Genomic DNA, 18863 nt, shown 5'->3' with positions numbered 1-18863 from the left:
GACAGTCTGAGACAACATTGATCGCATCTTGACCCTTAGCTATGCATGGAAAGTTAAACCAAAAAATGGATTTCTAGAAGTTGAACTGTCTACGCAAGGATTTTATCACTTCATTAAAAAAAAAAAGAATACTGATCCGTATGGTCAGAAACAGATTTAAATTTATTTCACCAAGAAAGTTATTGCCCAATCTTATAATCTAGTGCAAGGTTTCCTCTTATATTGATTTAAGGCTCTTTTACTTTTACATCTTTCACATGTTTCTCACGTGTGACAAATTTTAAAGTCAAATACTTAGAAAACTGAATTGGGCGATGTTGAGTACTTGTGGCCATTAGGCTTCACATGTGGACCAACCTACTCTAATAATATTTATACCCTGAAGAAAGTTAAGATTCCACAAAAAATGCACTTTGCAGTATGAAGAGTAGTCCAACTTACTTATACCTATGCAACCCTCCTCCTATCATGTAAGATTCATTCTCAACATGCCCCTTCACGTGTGGCAAACTTTCAAGCCTAACACGTTGACAACGTAAATCAGGTGACACAAATCACGTGTGCTTGTTGGGCTTCACACATAGAACAACAATTGCTTTGATGTCATAAAGAAAGATAAGGTTTCACCATAAAATCAATTGGCAATATAAGAAATAGCTCAAGAACTTATGAGCACATGCAAGGGTCTCTTCTTTCCCTTATATGGAGTTAATGCCCTCAACAAAATTTTCTTAAGCACGAAAAATATTAATTTACCTAATACATGTGTCTTTTGATTTGTGTTATTTATCTGGAAATCGTATATCAGAAAGCTTGCTTAAAATCTCAAAAATAGTACAAGAAACTTATAGCTTAAATAGTTAAGAACATCTATCTCTGCACTTAAAATTTCAGGCTTGATTTCTCCCTCTCCACTATCGTTTGTATACAAAAAAAAATTCAAAATAGTTCCCATGTATCTTGTGAGAATATCGACAGTGTGACACCATTTTTTTTTTTCTTTTTGTTGCAGTCTACTTTCTAAATACAAACATGGAAAGTAAAATAAAAATTTTCCAAGAAAAAGAAAAAAACTCTTCAATCATAATAAAGAAACTATCCAATAATTTCTGTAATGACGACAACGACAGACAGCGACAGATCTCGAATGCTTTGTGACAAAGGGAGAAGTGAAGCATTCCCATGGTTGATTGCAACAAAAAAACTTTCCAAGAAGAAAGCCATTGAAGCTTTCTCTTACGAAAATCATTGATCTGCTCAACTTTGCTTTGCTTTCCATTAAAAAAGGAAGTCAGCAACGCGGTTTCTTCTCGTTCTTTCTGGGAGGGGGAAAAGGAGGTGCAGAGGCATGGAAAAAAATGGATAAGACAAAAATGCAGATAAACTTTACGTATATTTTAGCATTTACTTTTAAACGTCAGTGGTATGATTAGGGTTCTAGCTTTTGCATGTTGTGTTAATATATCGCGGAACGGAGATTGTGTTTAGGTCTGGGGAGGCTAAAATCTTCCACACAGTGGAAACCAGAAAGCAATTTGACAAACGACAAATATAGCAGATTGCTGGAGTTGAAAAGGACATCAGTATTTGTCCAAAAACTCTCCCAAAAGGAACAAATTATGCAGAGGCCATGGTTTTGAGTAATTGAGGTGCTCATCCCCTGCAATGTGAATGATTTATGAACATCCTTTTTCATATGTTTTGCATTTCTTTTTTTATTTTTAATCATTGGATTCAACAAATTAAATGAAAGTTAACGGCCATAATTAAAAGGAGGGGAAAAGAAGTGGAAAAATCACTTTCTAGTAAATATTTGATCTCAACATGCTCATTGTTACTTCTTACACGCCCATTTTAATTTTTGGTTGTTTGATCAAATGAATGAAAAAATATCAACGGTAAAAAATTAACAAGGGTGTGTGAATAACACTATCCAAAATAAAATGAATTTTTCCTTGAATGGTCAATGATCACAAAGAACTCATACACTTGATCTCAACATGCCACATGGTGTTACTATCATGTATAGAATAATTTGCCGTAATCTCTTATCTAACCCTAATTTTATAGATTAAGAACCATCTCATAGTGTAACATCAACATAGCTTATGATGTCAATGACTCGAGGTAGAGCACTCAATGGGCTAGGCCCGCTAGGGTGGGGATTGAAAGGGTAAGTTTCTTTCATGACTAATTGAACAAAATTCGGACATTGCATCTGGTTTTTTTTTTTTTTTTTTTCAAGTTATGTTATCTCTAGTGAGTTATCAAATCTACTTCCAAACATTGAACATGTCCTAAATTAACCAATGCCAACACAAAGAAAAGAACTAAGATCCAATTTGGAATCACGAAGACAATCATCCAAAACAATGATCTAATGGCGGTCCTTGGTCAAAAGTTTAAGATAAAAAGTTACAAAAAGCTCGTAGCTCAAGTGATTAGAGCATTTAATTTACATCCAAAATCTTGATTTCGATTCCTCATCTCCAACATCACTAGTTAAAAAAATAAAAAATAAATTTTGGTCACTATTTGAGTTGTGGCTTTATGGTCTTGGCAAAATGCTCATCAGGTTATGGTATACCCATATTGTAGGAAGAAAATCCATACAAATGTTATCAGACCCAAACAGAAACGATTACATACATACAAATAGCAGTTCAAAAGGAATCAGCAGGTCTCAATTTTCTCATATTGCACATGAGGTTGAAATTGTATCAATTTACACATTTTGTCTCGTCAAAATTTTAATCATCAACTAAATTGATGAGTTTATTTTGTCAATGTGATGCAAATGTAGCTTATATATTAGCTCACATAATCAAAGGTCTCAAGCGCACGTCATCAGTTTAATATATTATCAAACAATTAATTAGATCGAAGGCACTAATTGATATAATTTCAACACCTGAAATGCAATATGAGAAAATTGAATCTTCGTGGCCTATTTTGAAAATCACCCGAACTTCCTAAAATTTAGACCACAAACCTTTAGCTCACTAATGTCAACTAGTTTAAAACTCTTTTAATCAGAACCATCTAACTTTGTTGTAACCCGATCCTGATTTACACCACTGAATAAGACTTTGGCGTACAAACTTTTAAAGAAGTTGCCCTCTTGTTTCCTAACCCAACAACCCACCACCCACCACCGACCCCCCAACCCCTCTCCCAACCGATGTGCCGCCAATGCCTCGCGATCAGAGGCACCATCATGGGACACCTCCACTGCGGAGGCGACGGTGGCTCAGGTGGCAGCCATGACTGGAACTAACATTCTTTTTAATTCTCAAAATTTGAAAATAAACGGATTCATAATAACTAAAGAATTTAATGAAAGATAGTAACTAAAGTCATTTCCATGTAGAAATCTAGACTTACCATAATGTGGCAGTTTATTATCTTTCGGGGCTGAATTCGCCAGCACACGACAAAAAACACATGCATAGATATTGAGGCCAGTGATGCACATAAGAAATTCTAACGAAAGTGCCAAATACCAGTTCAAGAACCTACTATCTACAAACTTAGGGAATAAGAAAACAACAAAGCTAAACAAGATTTAAGTCCCATACGATTAACGGTGGTTTGCAGCACCTTCAGCGGGGTGGCCAAGTAGAGTTTTCACTTTAGTATGCTTTACCCTAGCTCAACAGTCCAATCCATCTTGTCCTCTGAAAGACCCATTTGTAATCTGGTAAGCACAGAGTAGAGCTTTTCCGACACGACTCCAATACCACCTTCTCCATAAGAAACCCTACACAAGAAAAAGATCACAATTATGTTTCTTTGATTGTGGTATGGATGCTCCCACATAAACCCAATCTTCTATTTTAATAAGCAGGAGTGCTACTGAGACATGTTTGGCATGGAATTTTACTTTCGCCCGAGTTTCCAATAAGTAATAGCCATATATGTATTTTAGGGCTTTTCACATACAAGCTCACGATAACATTGTACTTTAGAGAAAAGGACTTCAAACCCAATGGTTTATTTTAAAAAGCCCAGCTACATTGTAATGGGAGTGAGGCACCAAAGAAACTTCACAACTAAGAATTGTTCAGATGAAGGATATTTTCCCCAATAGATATCTTAAAGTGTTTTTGTATAAAATTATCGGGGTATTATTTTCTAATTTAAAATTGAATGGGCAATTTCCCCCTTACAAGAGGATGACATAATCAAAGATTACGCTAATTTCTTCACCAACAAACAAGGCAAAAGAAGAAATCTCCGCTTCCCATTATTGAGGAAACATTTCAAAATGTCACTCATTTTTACCGTTTTGTTGATGGACAAAGAAAAACTTGCTTTGCAGGCCAATAAAGAAAAAGAAAAGCTGTTTTCTTTCTCCGGAACTTTTGTTAGACATACAAAACTTACTTTTTGCCAAGATACATTATGCTGCCAACAGGTGATACAACCACAGCTGTTCCGGTGCAAAAGACTTCATCAGCATCAAGTAGTTCATCCACTGCCACTTGGCGCTCCTCAACCTGCACATTATAAAATGGCATTCGGCAACTAAGTTACTAAAGAAAACATTTAAGCTATTATTTTAGCTCTATAACTAGGAGAGTATGCCTTGCACCATGTAAAAACCAAAATAAAAGGTCGATAACAAGAGAACATTAAGGAAACGTCTTCCCATCCGCAACTCCCCAATCATATACCATATTCATACCTGGAATCCTTCGCTACGAGCAACATCAATTATACTCTTTCGAGTAACGCCAGGTAAGATTGTCCCTTTTATTGCCGGAGTAGAGATAACATTATCCTAGAAACACAATAAACATGGACAAATTAGCTTTGACCACCTTTAAACTATAACATTGTACATATATGCTTCATGAAAGTGCAAATGACATGTCAGATGCAAGGGCTTATTGTTGCAACTGACGTTAAGTTCCATGAAAAGAATGTACTTGCATATGGGGTCGAAGACGACAGACCATCCCAAACTAAGAAAAATTATTACTAATTATATTAGAAGCCAGTAGGCTAATCTCGGAAAGCTCTAGGCTGCATTTATATCTAAGAAACAATGCTGCTGTTCAAGTAATGAGGAAAATTACATTAGAATCTGTTCCAGAACTTAAAGGGAGTAAAATCTCTTCTTCAATTTTATGAGACATGGCAATGCTACAGTATCTATTGCAATGGGTAACAGTATTGAGGAAAGGTTGCAATTATAAAAGTGGATTTCAGTGCTTAAGGTTATCAGACATGCCAGGTGATAACAATTGGTAAATGTTAGATGCAATTTGTGGCAGCACCAGCAATGCATTCGTGTTGTTACTATGGTATGGTCTGGTGTGCAAACCAAAGTGTCTATTTGGCAAGGTTCTTAAAAGAAAAAGTGTTGGCTTGGGTGCTGCTGCATTTGTACGAGTGGTAGCATGAGATTGCAGTAAGTGCAGGTGGATGGTTTTTTAAGCATGCAATTTTGTGAACTCTCAAACACAATGAAATCATAGCACATTGAGAAAGCAAACATCTAGGCAGCCACCAATCAATAATAATATATAGTGTAAATGATAATAAAAATAAAAATAAGACATGCGCACCCACAAAATTCCAGTCATATTACCTTGACAACAAAAATATTGCACAAGGAAACCTCCTCTAGATATTTTTTGTGAACACAGTCGAGGTACAAAACATCAGAATAGCCTTTCGCTTTTGCAGCAGACTGTGCCTTCAAAACCTACAGATAAACCATTTTACATTTTGAAGATTAACAGGTCAGCAGCTAAATACTGCAACTTCAAGTTTAACAAAGTGAAATGATAAATACTAACAAGCACTAACTTAACTACAGGAAAATGGTTGGAATGAGCCTTTGTTTAGTCAGTGACATTACCCAAGTTAATTAATTCATTAAAGAAACAAATATATGATTTTCATTGATGGACACAGACGGAGCCTCGTATTTAAAATTTTAAAGAGAGTACAAAAGTTTAAACACTACGCAATTAATATCTATGAAACTAAATAAAGGGTTGCTGCTTTTAGTTCTTGACGCACTAAAGAAGTTAGAACCATATGCAGAGGGGAAATATTATGGTCACAGTTTTATGATTTTACACCAAAAAAATCAAGACAGAACATAGTCATAGGAAGCAGACAATTAATAATTTAAAAAGACGAATTGGACCAAGATTCAAGTAATTAAGAACTACATAATAAGAGAAGCACTAGCTTACCGCGGCATAATTCCCTATAGTCTTGACCCCTCCAGTACCACCAGGAGTTGCACGATGCAATTCATGTTCGACAATCAAATTTATGGGTGCAACACCTTCCTGCCACCAGGTATGCAGATATAAACCACTCAATGATGGTAGAAATGTAACTAAACAAGCAAAGAATCCGAGAACAAAAAGATAACAATAGGGTAAAACCAAATTCAAACAAGTGACCTATTTACATTAAGACAAGGGAATACCAGACAAGAACATTGAAGATAAAAGTAATGAGATAATCCACACACCCAATGGAAAAAGGAAAGAAACGTTGCTCTATAATTAACTAAATCACACATTTATGCACCAAACACTTAGATAAAAACTTAAAATGTAACTTGCACTTTTCATGATTATGACTCACTAAAAAGATTTCAAAATGCCCATACCAATCGTGACTCAATCATGTTGAACAATCAATGCGCAATATTGAATTTGGTGATAGCATCCAACAATGCATTAAATCGAAATAAATCATTAGTTAGTGAATTACACAAGACTGCATTAGTATAAAATAAACTGCCAATATTAAACTTGGTATAGCAAAAACAATTGGAAGAAAATTCCTGAAAACCAAGGGCAGTGACATGGTATTTTACACTTTGTAGCAATATGCAAGTACGACAACAAACCTGAAAATAGTTTCCAACGGGTGAAACATAAATAAGAAATGTGTACTCCGGAGCAGGTGCAAGACCAAGAACAGCACCACTACCCATTAGCAATGGCCTGATATATAGGGAACCTTTGCCTGGAGGGGGAACCTGAAACAAGAGATTGACAACTCATTAACAACATTCCACATGCTAACATTCAAAATAAAAAATTCTTACTACATGTGTGTTTTTATTACCCAGCGTTTATTTGCTAAAACAGTAGCCTTTACAGCTTCAACAAACTGTTTGACAGTTGGTGATGGCATACACATCCGCTCTGCACCCAACCTCATCCGCAATGCATTTTCCTCAGGTCGAAACAAGTGTATAGTACCATCTTCTTTCCTGTAGGCTTTCAAACCTTCAAACAATCCCTAAGGAAATGAAGAGAAAGAGTAAAGTATGATTAGTCAATATTCAAGTACTCGGTTTACTTAATTAAAATATTTTATTCCCCAAACTTTTCTTTCAGTTTAACCTCATCATGAGGTGATAACACATCTCTCACCCCCTTGACTTATCCTCCATATATGAAACCAATCACTTTAATGCCCTACTTAGTTACAAACCCGCACTACAAGCCTCATCATGTTCATAACTATTCTTTAACATTTAGACATGATACCTTAAGATTCAGACTCGTATATATCTCAAACTCCAAACTAATTGACAGAACAACATCTACTCGGTGCAGAATATGATACTTATTCGAAGTGTGTTATATATCACACTAGCTATTTTTAATTGACTTTAAAAGCTCATCCAACACTACATGCAAAGGGTCAAAAATAACAAACAGGAAAAATCACACCATAAGCCCAATTGAAACGATGATTTTTCCCAACATCGAAACAGAACAGAATAAGCAAATTTATCATACAATAATTATAAGGTTCAATGGTGTCTGGTAAAAGACATGGCACAATTCAAACAGTGAACCAATGATTTTCCTAAAATGCACTTATTCAGGGCTTAGGTTTTAGGGTTTAACTCTCGAACTTCGAGCTAACATCCACATATGAGAGTGAAACTCTACAACACAAATCGTACAAGGAAATTCTACACCCTAGGGTAAAAGTCCCTGTTACAGAATAAAAACTTCATGAGGAAACACCGTAGCATCACATCGGTAAACAATTGGACTGAAAATTTTATCATATATGCTCCAAACCAGAAAACGAAAAAGAAAATGTGTAGACGTCACACAGAGAACTCATATAATAGTAGGCATATCAGTGGACTAGGTATCCAATTAGTATAAACTCCAATACTCCCATTGCTTGTAATTTACTCCAAAAGTAAGAATACAGAAATACAAAACTTTATATTGAATAAAGTAACATTAGGGTGCAAAGTTTTAAATATTGAACCTGCCCATAATTCAAGACTCCGGCTGAGGGGCTCAATTCGATGTTCCCAAAACTTTGTAATTCACCTTTGGGAAAGTTTCCGCCTTGAGCGCATTTCATGACGTACATGTAGTCGGTAGAATGAAACAAAAAGCCAAGGTTGTCCCAATCGATGTCCGCTAATTCACTTGTTTCACTGCTGAGCCCAGCAATAACATGTAAACATAGAAATCAAATCACATAAACCGGAAAAAACGAATTGGACAACGAAATCAAAATTAAGTAAAACAGAACAAGTTAACTAAATCAAATCCGAAAGCAGGGATTAACCAATGTAAAGTATCATAAAAACAACATAATCAAAGCAAACGATGTGTTAATAATCAATCAAATTCACATTTCCACAACAATACCAATAAATATTTAAAAGCAACCCAAATGGAAAGGAAGAGACTTTACACGAACGTATCGGACGATGCGGTATATCCGCCAATGGGAGAGGCGGCGGCTGCGGCGGCGGCTCCATGAGAAGTCAAAGGAGGCTGCTTTTGAAGCTGCAAAACAAATAGTGAGCAAAACCCCATTCGTAAATCAAATCAAAATAAAATTTAAACAATATGTATACATATATGTGTGTGTATATGATGTATGTATGTGCATATATATTTGTATATATAAGAGATTAATGTGGAGGATGAAGTGTACCTTTAAGGAGAGAGGAGAGGAATGGGAGGTGAGGGAGAAGGGGCGGAGGGGAAGAGAGGAAGAAGGATTGCGGGAGGGGCAAAGAAGGTAATTTGGCTGAAGACCTCCAAGGACGGCGCTGCTCTCCATCTCTCTCTCTCTCTCTCTCTCTCTTCGTTTCTCTCTCTCTCTCTCTGCTCTCTGCTCTCTGTCGTTGTGAATATAATAGAGAGAGAGAGAGAGCCAGGGAGGCTGCTTGTGTGCCAAGTCAGATTGTTAGGCAACTAAAATAACTATCTTTCCATTTCCACATTAGACCGATTCAACGGAGAAAGCTATATTTCCTTGACCAAAAAAATAGGAAATAAAAATGATTAATCAATATGCTACAGTGCTACTTGCTCTTACTGATTTTAGAGGTGATTGATTTTCACCTTTTTTTTTTTATTTCTCGTACGTCTAAATTTATTTCTGATTATTTGATTGAGTAAAGTAAAGAAAAAATGTATATGAATAAGTAGAGTGTATGTGTTTATCAAATTATTGTTCTTCTTTATTGTAAATGAGATGATTTAAATTCAACTATTACGAATGTTTAGTTCGATATAACGTTATCAGAATAAACATGTGGTGTAGCTTACTTCAAATTACCCAATATAGTTGTACTGAAAAAAATGATTAACCAATTTAAGTAGAATGGAAGTTTTGACAACAACTAAAAAATAGTAAAATTGGAATATGTTGATGTTTGTTATTTTTTTTGGTCGAATGGAATTTGCAGATGTGATTCATAAACATTAGAAAAAGACTCGCCCACTGTAAACTAGACACCCAAAAATAGAAAACAAGAAACCAAAATAGAATATTTTCCAACAAGAGTTTGGAAAATAATGATCAACACACCCTTGTTAAACCTCTCACGCACTCTTATTTAATCATATTTGTTGTTTTCATTCAATTCATTCAATATGAATGACAAAAATAAAAAAATATGTGTGAAAAGATAAAAAGAATATGTGAAAATCACATACCTAACTCGTGTAGAAGTGTTTTTCATATGGTTGAAAATACTTTTGGTAAAAATACTTTACTATTGCTTCTTTATGTTATTAGGTAAGGCCAGCCTTGAGGTTAGTCCATGTAGGCGCCCGCCTAGGGCCCCCTTTTAGAGAGTCCCAAAAATTTTATATATCCTATAAATAACATATAAATACAGAAAGGGTAAGAAATATCATCATTCATTTGTTGGTGTAGAGGAAATGTTCCACTTCCTTTTTCGTTAAAGTGTTGAGTTCAAAACATGGAGCTACATTTTTAGTCACTAGTTTTTTCTTATGTTTCAAATTTACTCCCAATCCATATGTCCAAATGTATATAAAGTTATAAAACTCAAGTCCATTTGCAATCTTTTTTTCTTTCAACATTTTTGCAATCTTTTTTTCTTTCAACTTTTTTGCAATCTTTTTTTTCTTTCAACTTCCTAATCTCTCCATTCTCTATCGAATGTTTAAATCAACTATCACATGGTCTTGAAGATTGTACTTTAAAGTAATAAAAACTTTGAATATATATTTTTCTTTTCAACAATTTGCCATTCAATGGATTATTTTAATATTCGAATCCGTTAAGGTGATGTTGATTTTAGGGAAAAAAAAAAACAAAAAACAAAAGAGAAAAAATTGGCGGCGTTGAATTTATTATATTCGTCAATTAAGTTTTATTGTTCTTCACTCTCAATCTTAGACTTTTGACCGCAAACATTGTACATATGCATCTAAAAACATGAGACGTGTAATATTTAATTAATATTTGTATATTTATCTTCTTTTGATATTAAGCAAATTCTTTTATGTATTTAACGAATTCTTTTTTGTACATATTAATGTGCAAAGAACCGAAAGTTAAAGAACTTTAAGATCCTACTTTGAAAGCTCGTCTAGAGCCCCCAAATTCTCAGAGTTGGGCCTGTGATCGGGCTAACTAGTAGATAAGGTCAGACTTCATATTAGCAGTTGCGCTAACCTGGAGTGAAGTTCCCTTGAACATAGACAAAGCCTACATGAGATGTCTGAACTACGTATTAATACACGGTTGAATAGTTCAAGAAATGTCACCTCTTTTTAACCTTGAAACTCTACCACTACAAAAGATTCAACCCTTGCCAAGGAGACTTTGAAATCTTGCGTCCAGCCATCTTGTGATCTTAATCAACATTACGATTTCGATCGTACTTGAGATACGGGGTTTTGACTAATTTAATTCCTAAAGCTTAAGTGTTTGATAAAATTTTTTATAAAAGTGTTTTTGAAAAAAAAAAAAAAAAAAAAAAAAAAGGAGCAATATTATAAACGTTTGATAAACTTTTATGTAAAATACATGTGAAAAAAACTAGTTTTTCTAAGCTGAGTTTTGCAGCTTTGTGTGTTTTGACTTTTTTTCATCCAAAACTGTGAAAAAAAAAACTGAAACTGAATGTTTACCAAACATAAAAAAGCTCCAGCGTTTTTTTATAGCCACTTTTTTCATAATCACCTCAGTATCAAACTAGGGCTTAGTTTCCCCTTCAACTTTTAACGTATTATTCTGAAGGCCGTCCTTATCCAGACCACAAATATTTAAAGACAATGTCTCTTTCGAAGATAAACTCCCAAACTAATCAAACCTAGTCATAAACTAACTAATTAAATACAGAAAATCGGCATAATTTATAAATAAATGACGACAGCGACAACGACAGTGAAACTTTGTCAACTAAGATTATGCTTGGCAATCACACTGTTTACAAATGGTACTGAACAACCAGAAAATCCTTGTTCATTAAACAAAATAAGGTCCTATATCTTACAAATGCCACGCAACACTACACTCCATGTTCGTCCTCAAACACCAACTCCAAAAGGAACGAAAGGAAAAAAAAAAGGGGAAACGAATATCATACCGGATAAACCGACGATTCATTCCAACATAGCAAGCTCGACCGTGCATTACTTACACGAACCTTAATGAAATTCAAAAGGCGATAACCAGTTGGTTGGGGGGGCCGAAAAGTCTGTTTGCATCTATTTAACCATCCAGGAAACAAACTAAAAGTACACTATCAACAATCAGTGTTTTACTACTCTCTTTTCACTATGTCAGCTTTCCGATTTGTCTCTTCATATCTAAGCTTCTGTACACTCTTTTCCAATATCATCTCATTCGGACTGCAAATTCTTTTCGGTTATATCTTCCTCTTGAGTCTGCATGCATTCATTCGTTTCAAAGCCATAAGAAAAATAAAGATTCCAATAGAATTTGAAAAATCAAGATTTATAGAAAATAGATTTTCCTTCAACCATAACAAAAGGGATTAGGCATCAACAGCAATTATCGACATCAAAAGAAACAGCTAAAATACCGCACTCTAATACAGAAATTATGTGTCTTAACATAATACAGGTAACCTACATACTCTTCCTATTTATTTTGGAAAGGGGTCCGGAAAGACAATCATAGAGAAATCAAAACTAACTATTCTTTCCTGTAAACAAATCCTCTGAGATATATCCTTACACTTCAAAGCATTACACTACGACACTAGAATCAATCTTCATTAAACAATTGACATCACCCCACTGCCAATACAAGCACGCTGAAATACAAACACGAAACATGGATATAATCCAAATAAAAACTCATCCATGTTAAACAATCAAAAGCACAACTTCGAAAATAATAAGAAACACATAATCATGATTTAGTAGAGGCCTTCAAGAACATTCAAATCAGTGGGACAACAAAATTGTCCTTATTTTTAACTGACACAATCAATTACATGTCCCTTCTGTTGATGCTAGCAACATAAACACTTCAAATTGCAATGGATGCAAACATACAAAGTTATCAGGCAATCGATACAATCAACCTATCATAAATGTTAACACAAAGCATCATATGCAAGACATTAGATGATTAAGAAGCAGAATTTAATGCTTTACTTCCATAAGGAAAAACATCAGAGCAGGCATAATTAAATAATACCTGACCGTGGTTAATTACTTGTCCAGCATCCCCCAAGTTCAATTCTTGCATCTTTTCCTGAGCCTTAGTGTCACAGGGTAAGGCACCATTCTTTACATGGTCTGGTTCCACAACAGAATTCTGTGCCTCTGATTTGTCTTCACTGGAAAGAGTGCCAGTTAAAGTCTCCCCAAAAATCACTTTAGTAACCTTTGTGACTTTATCTACTATTGAAACAGTACCCTCTTCAGCATCTTCATGAATTTGATGAGATGGCACTGATGCAACGCTGAAGTCAAAATACATATACGAGTCAGTTTAAATTTTCTCAAACAATTGAAGTAAATGAAATGATGAATTTTTTTTTTTTTTTTGAGAAGAAACTATAACAGTTTATTAAAAAAGAAAAGTGTAATACACAGAAGTGGATAAGAAATCCACCAAGAACAGAACAAGAAAATCTCTCCAGAGAATCTGATTACAAGTAGGACAACCTCAACCAAATCATTTTATAACTGCTAACATATCCCACAGTATGTGAGAAAGAGAGTAATTCTTAAAATCATTTGAAACTGAAGCCCAGAAGGCTGCCCAATATCTTACTCTTCCCCATAGATCTGCTACCCCCACACCAGTATAATCCTCAAAAATTCTCAAAATTATTAAGATACTATTTCCAGAAATACTGGCAAAAGACAGTAAAGGGTTAAGTGTTGTACCACTGGCTATTGGCATGTTCGAAGGAATTCGGAACGGCATCCTGCTGTTGCCTCCTTTTCTTAACATTCTGCCTAGGCTCAAGTAGTGGATCAAAGCAGCCAGCGGACGAAGATTTGTCCACTCTTCTTTTCCTTCCTCCCTTGAAGACTTGTTCTGAGACTATGGGGTCACAACTTTCAACATCAAATTCCTTAATTTCAGATTCAGAATGCTTTGTTCCATTAGAAAGGTCACCAACAAAGGGCACTTCAACAATAACCTTTGGTTCACCAAAAGCACACTGTCTCTTGCTGAAAAATGCAGGTGAATTGCCATTTCCCAAGTTCCGATGCCCATCATATTTACTTGATGTTTCTACCTGTTCAGTTACTGTCAAGCTTGTTTTTTCCAGAGAGATCACAGGGCTTTCTTCAAATTCCAATTGGTGCTTCTCAGGAGAATTTTTAAACATCAATTCCCTCCAACGTCTTAACCACGAGAAACGAGCAGAACTGGAAGGAGACAGCCCTGTCTTTAGCATGGATGGGTTGCTAATGTTGCCAGCGTTTACTTCATTATGCAAATTAACATCAGCGTCTCGTACAGAAGAAGTTTGCTTCAAAGATCGTCTAGAAGTTTTCCGGCTGTGAGGCACCAAATCAGATTGTTGCATCTCAGCCACAGATGCACTATCTAAAGCAGCCTTCAAATGTTCCAGTTCCTTCAGGTGTTGAATAAGACCAAGAATCTCTTCTCTATCAGCGTGCAATAATTCCCTCTGTTCTTTTAGTTTCTCCCTCTGAACCCTCAGTTCCTCAATCGAATTACATAGCTCTGCCCATTCACAATCCCTTCGCTCACGATCCAAGTTTATTTCTATTCTCTCAGACTCAAGCCTTTTCCTTTCTAGAGCAACCTGGTCCCTCTCTTTTGCAGCTTCTTCCTTGAGGGAGCTGATAATCTCAACTTCATTTTTTTTTTCTTGCTCAAAGGCAATCTCCTTTTCCTTCAATGAACATTCTAACTCTTCATGCTTTTTATCTATACAGTTCTCCAACTCTCCCTTCCGTATCTCAATTTCCAGTAAGAAATCTGCACGCTCCTTCTGCATCTTACCGAACCACTCAGTACGCTCGTGAACCATCTTACTCATGAAGTCCTCCCGCTCACTAACAAGTGATTCCACATCCCGTTTGTGCCGATCTCGCATTTCATCCTTCTCCCGTCTCAAGTTATCATGCTCATCCTTAATAAATTTTGAGAACGCCAACCTCTCCTCTGCTACACATTCCACTTCCTTACGCAGCTCTTCTCTCTTTTCATCAATTAATTCCCACTCAGATTCAAACTTGGCTTTCTCTATAGATAATTTATCTGCCTCTTCCATCAACTCTAGCTTTTGAGCCCTGATTAAATCTATTTCTTCTTTAAGCTTCATCTCAAGATCTGAAAGTTCACTTGTTTCAGATTTCAAAAGCTCAAACCTTTCCCTAGCACAATCAAGTTGTTTCCTCTTTTCTTCAAGTGAATCCAAGGACCTTTGAAGTTCTAGCTTCATTTTGATAATTTCTTCCCTTTCTATTTGCAACATACCACTATTCTGCTCAAACTCCTTCTCAGCCTCTCTCAATTTTTTTTCTTTCTCGCCAACAAGATTTGACATCTCTGCCACTTCTTTCTCCCTATCCATCAATGCCCTCAACTGAACTTCCAAGTCATGCTCCCTTTCACACAGTAGATCTTCACGTTGATTGAGATCAACCTCCCTCAACTCCCAAGCCCGTCTCTTGGCCTCAAGTTTATCTTCAAACGATTTCCGCTTCACATCCAACTCCGTCTCAAATTCAGACTTCTTTTTCCTCAAATCAGCTTCGTGACTTGCTATAGCTTTCTTAATCACATCCTGGACCATCCATATAAAGATTGAGGATAAGAAAGAATTAACAAATGGTAAGTCAACATCAGAACAAATTTAACAGGAAATAAACTATTGAATCACTCACAGATTCCTTGCTCACAAGTTTTTCCTGCAAAGCAAGTATCTCTTGCTCTTTTTTGTTCAATAGAACTTCTCTTCTAGTTAAAGCCTGCAAACACTTGAAACAGAACCACACTAATGAAGATTTCAATAAACAAATAACATTCAGATAGGGAAAAGAATTTAACAATAGGAACCTCCTCTCTATTAATAAGGGAAGCCCCAGTCAGCTCCAGATTCAATTTTTCTTCATCTAGGGCTCTACGCTCCTTCTCAATATTTGCTTTTACGTCTTCTAACTCTTTTTCAAGTTGATTCAGTTCCTGAGATCGACCAAATATGAAATCCTCCCTTTGGTTTAGCAGAGCTTGTGCATCAAGTAACCTATCTTGTTCTTGCTGCAAGGATTTCTGCCTTTCATTTAAAGATTGTCTATCAAGGCTTATCTCTTTCTCTTTTGTTTCACAGCTACAAAATAAAGTTAAAAGGAAAATCAACAAAATTAAAAAAAAAAAAAACTTTCTACTGATTTTATGCATAGAAATACTTAGAAGTCGTTTACTGAGCTAGCCGGCCTTGAACAGCGCTCACCTAAGGGACCTACAACATTGAGGGATAGGTGGGGGACAATGCATTTCATGGCCACATTTAACACAACTATTGAAATAAATAATTCATTGAAGTGAATCGAATCCATCCCTTGATGCATTGTTCCTCACTTGTCCCTCATTTAAGCACCGCAAATGAGAATTTGACTTACATTTATATATCTGACAGGTGATGGTAAAGCTGACAGATATTAAAACTGAGAACAGGGTAATCACTATTTAAACAATAACTGAAACACATACTCCATCTTGAATGACAGAATGTTCCTCCTAAGATCATCTTCACGAGCTTCAACTTCTCGCATCTTTCTTTCAGCAATACGGTGAAAGCGACAAGCTTCCGCTTGCAAAGATTCTGCTGCATGCAGTTTTCCCTCAGCATCTGTGAATTTCTTCTGAGCATCCTCCACCATTTTCCGTGCCTCAGCCAATTTACTGTCAGCTGCAACCTTCATTTCAGCAGATTCTGCACGCAGCTCATGCATCGCCTTCTCAATCTACATATCCATGCAAAAACATGTTATCATCACATGCAAAGAAAGGAGATGGTTACTACAAAGATTCTCAGTCGAAAGCTTACACTAGCTATACACTCTTCCTTGACTCCTACTGTCTTTTTTAGGCACTCCTCCCGTTTCCTTGCATCAGCCAAAGCAGATAAATCTGCAGCTTTATCATGCTTATGCAAAAGTTCAGCGGTCTTGGCAGAGGCTTTAATTTGCTCATAATTGGATGCCAACTCCTTTCTTTCCAATATGAGAAGGCCCATGTGGTGTTGGTGGTTGAAAATCTAAATTAAACTAAACTGGTTAGCAAAATAACAAAAGGAAAAATTTTCTACCACACACTTCATCGAAAATATACGAACAACATACTCATGTTTCTCACCTTAAAACAAAAATCAAGGAATATCACCACCACCAAAAGTAACACCACAAAAAAGACTCAATAGACAGCACAGTTATTAAGGTACCCCAACCAAATCAGTAAGCAGCATGAGACCAACAGGCAATGGGGAGTCGACAAAAAGGCAAAAGAATAGAAGATAGAAAATGGTAGACAAATGGTCGTAGTTATATTGATTGACATTGTTCAGAAGAAACAATGTTGAATACATACATTCCTAGAATAAAAAATAAATAAAAAGAAAATTCATTCATTATAATGGTATTTTGTAACCCAAGAAGAAAAGGATAGAACTTAATAACGATGGAAGCCACGGACCTATGTCATTTCTTATTCGGGATCAAACCGAGCATATTTCTTATTCAGGACCAATCAAAACACATTGTATACATAACGACCCGTCCAACCACATTCCCTAATGCCAAAACTCAATAGAAAGAAATCAAGTTTCACTATTTGACAACACGGCGACTAAAAAACCTCTGCTTGCCAGAATATTGAATCGAACAGCAAAACTATCAAGAACTTAATCTATATAAAAATAAAACTCAACCAACAAAATTGTATACAATTCTTCTGATCCTGATTGGGCATATTCGATTGCCTTTGAAAATAAAAAATAATAATTGAATTCCACTACTTTCTGAATGCTACATTCAGCCAACAAATTATATAAAATTCCCTATACAAAATACCCACTGCTGAAACAAATAAAGTAAAATTCAGAAATTCAAATTTCGAAACGCAAAATTCAAAATTGCAGAGTGAGAAAGGGAACAACCTCTGCTTCAAGCTTCGCAATATATGTAATGAGAGCCGCCTTGTCCCTCCGTTTAATCGATTCCTCGTCAAATCCAGCTTCTTTAAACCTCTTCCAGATCGCCTCATCACTGACGGCGCCAGGGCTCTGCAAAATCCTAGACCCCGGCGTTATGGACAGAGCCCTACCGGAACTCGGCGTCCTCGCAAACAGCTCCGACTGTGGAGACGCCATTACGTCGTCGGATCACCAGTTCAGTAACACAAAGCTAAAACCTAGATACTTTACCAATTTTTGATCTCGCTCCCCTTGCTTTTTCTTCTCACCTCAATCTCTCTTGCTTTTCCGAACTTCTTCTTCCTCTCTTTCTCTCTCCTCTCTGTTCTTTTTGGATGTCTTTGTCCTGTGCGTTGAAAGCTCTCTACTCGTTGGACTGAGTTGGCTGAAGCTTTTGTTTTATTTGCTCGGGGGGAGGCGACGTCGTTTAAGGGGGTTTTTGGTAATTAAGCCGTCTTTTAATTCTTGTTTAGCGGCACATATTTTAATTTAAAATTTAATTTAATTTTGGGAATGTGACTTTGCAAGGCGAGATCCCACTCCCGGTCCCCCCACTTTTCCATTGGAAGCTAACTGGAGTCAACCCTCCACGTCATCAATTTGGTAAAACCTTTATTTTTTTATAATTTATACTAGCATATAGACATACACAAAGTGTGTGAGAAATTTTTTTTATTTTTATTTTTGAAATAGAAGGAGAGAAGAAGAGATATATAGAGAATGTGGGAGTGGAATTTTTTTTTTTAATTAGAGATATGTTATGTAGGTGAGGCTTTGGAAAAAAAAAAAAAAAAAAGCAAAATTTGGTTGTGTGATGTTCTGTTTTAATTAGAGGGTTAAACCGGTAATTTCTTATAATTTTGGTTGACAATGAATGTTTTATTAATTAGTAGAGATATATAAAGAAGTTTTAATG

The 18863-nt window shown here is 35.9% G+C and overlaps 2 protein-coding genes across 4 annotated transcripts; both read right to left on the bottom strand.

Moving 5' to 3' along the window:
- Positions 1–3359: 3359 nt before the first annotated feature.
- Positions 3360–9234, bottom strand: LOC137748209 (branched-chain amino acid aminotransferase 2, chloroplastic). Of its 2 annotated transcripts, none has more exons than XM_088684819.1 (10): positions 8962–9234; positions 8716–8810; positions 8278–8452; positions 7105–7281; positions 6884–7015; positions 6213–6311; positions 5597–5713; positions 4688–4783; positions 4387–4499; positions 3360–3760 (listed from the first exon to the last, which is right to left on the bottom strand). In XM_088684819.1, the coding sequence occupies exons 1-10, from the start codon at positions 9088–9090 to the stop codon at positions 3643–3645; spliced, it is 1251 nt and encodes a 416-aa protein (XP_088540945.1). In that variant the 5' UTR covers positions 9091–9234; the 3' UTR covers positions 3360–3642. The 2 variants fall into 2 exon arrangements, with proteins under 2 accessions (XP_088540945.1, XP_068344423.2); XM_068488322.2 differs by having other exon boundaries at positions 8278–8455; positions 8962–9159.
- A 2439-nt stretch (positions 9235–11673) lies between these two features.
- Positions 11674–18320, bottom strand: LOC137747619 (protein CROWDED NUCLEI 4). 2 transcript variants are annotated; one of them, XM_088684812.1, is made up of 8 exons: positions 17912–18320; positions 16805–17014; positions 16468–16721; positions 15814–16084; positions 15642–15734; positions 13659–15541; positions 12961–13228; positions 11674–12179 (listed from the first exon to the last, which is right to left on the bottom strand). In XM_088684812.1, the coding sequence occupies exons 1-8, from the start codon at positions 18122–18124 to the stop codon at positions 12135–12137; spliced, it is 3237 nt and encodes a 1078-aa protein (XP_088540938.1). In that variant the 5' UTR covers positions 18125–18320; the 3' UTR covers positions 11674–12134. The 2 variants fall into 2 exon arrangements, with proteins under 2 accessions (XP_088540938.1, XP_068343859.2); XM_068487758.2 differs by having other exon boundaries at positions 15642–15725.
- Between the last annotated feature and the right edge of the window lie 543 nt (positions 18321–18863).

The sequence above is a fragment of the Pyrus communis genome, chromosome 2, assembly GCF_041283825.1.
Source record: "Pyrus communis isolate YQ-2024b chromosome 2, ASM4128382v1, whole genome shotgun sequence".
NCBI classification, from domain to species: domain Eukaryota; kingdom Viridiplantae; phylum Streptophyta; class Magnoliopsida; order Rosales; family Rosaceae; genus Pyrus; species Pyrus communis.
Note: the sequence above shows the minus strand (reverse complement) of the source record. Positions and strands in the feature narration are given on the sequence as shown.

Excerpts from the sequence above, each read along its gene's own strand:
- LOC137748209 (XM_068488322.2), bottom strand. The coding sequence starts at position 9,090 with ATGGAGAGCAGCGCCGTCCTTGGAGGTCTTCAGCCAAATTACCTTCTT. Across the intron at positions 5,714-6,212 it reads CTATAGGGAATTATGCCGCG|GTTTTGAAGGCACAGTCTGC; the intron begins GTAAGCTAGTGC and ends GTTTATCTGTAG. Across the intron at positions 4,784-5,596 it reads GCAATATTTTTGTTGTCAAG|GATAATGTTATCTCTACTCC; the intron begins GTAATATGACTG and ends TTGTGTTTCTAG.
- LOC137747619 (XM_088684812.1), bottom strand. The coding sequence starts at position 18,124 with ATGGCGTCTCCACAGTCGGAGCTGTTTGCGAGGACGCCGAGTTCCGGT. Across the intron at positions 16,722-16,804 it reads AGGAAGAGTGTATAGCTAGT|ATTGAGAAGGCGATGCATGA; the intron begins GTAAGCTTTCGA and ends ATGGATATGTAG. Across the intron at positions 16,085-16,467 it reads ATTCTGTCATTCAAGATGGA|CTGTGAAACAAAAGAGAAAG; the intron begins GTATGTGTTTCA and ends TTTATTTTGTAG.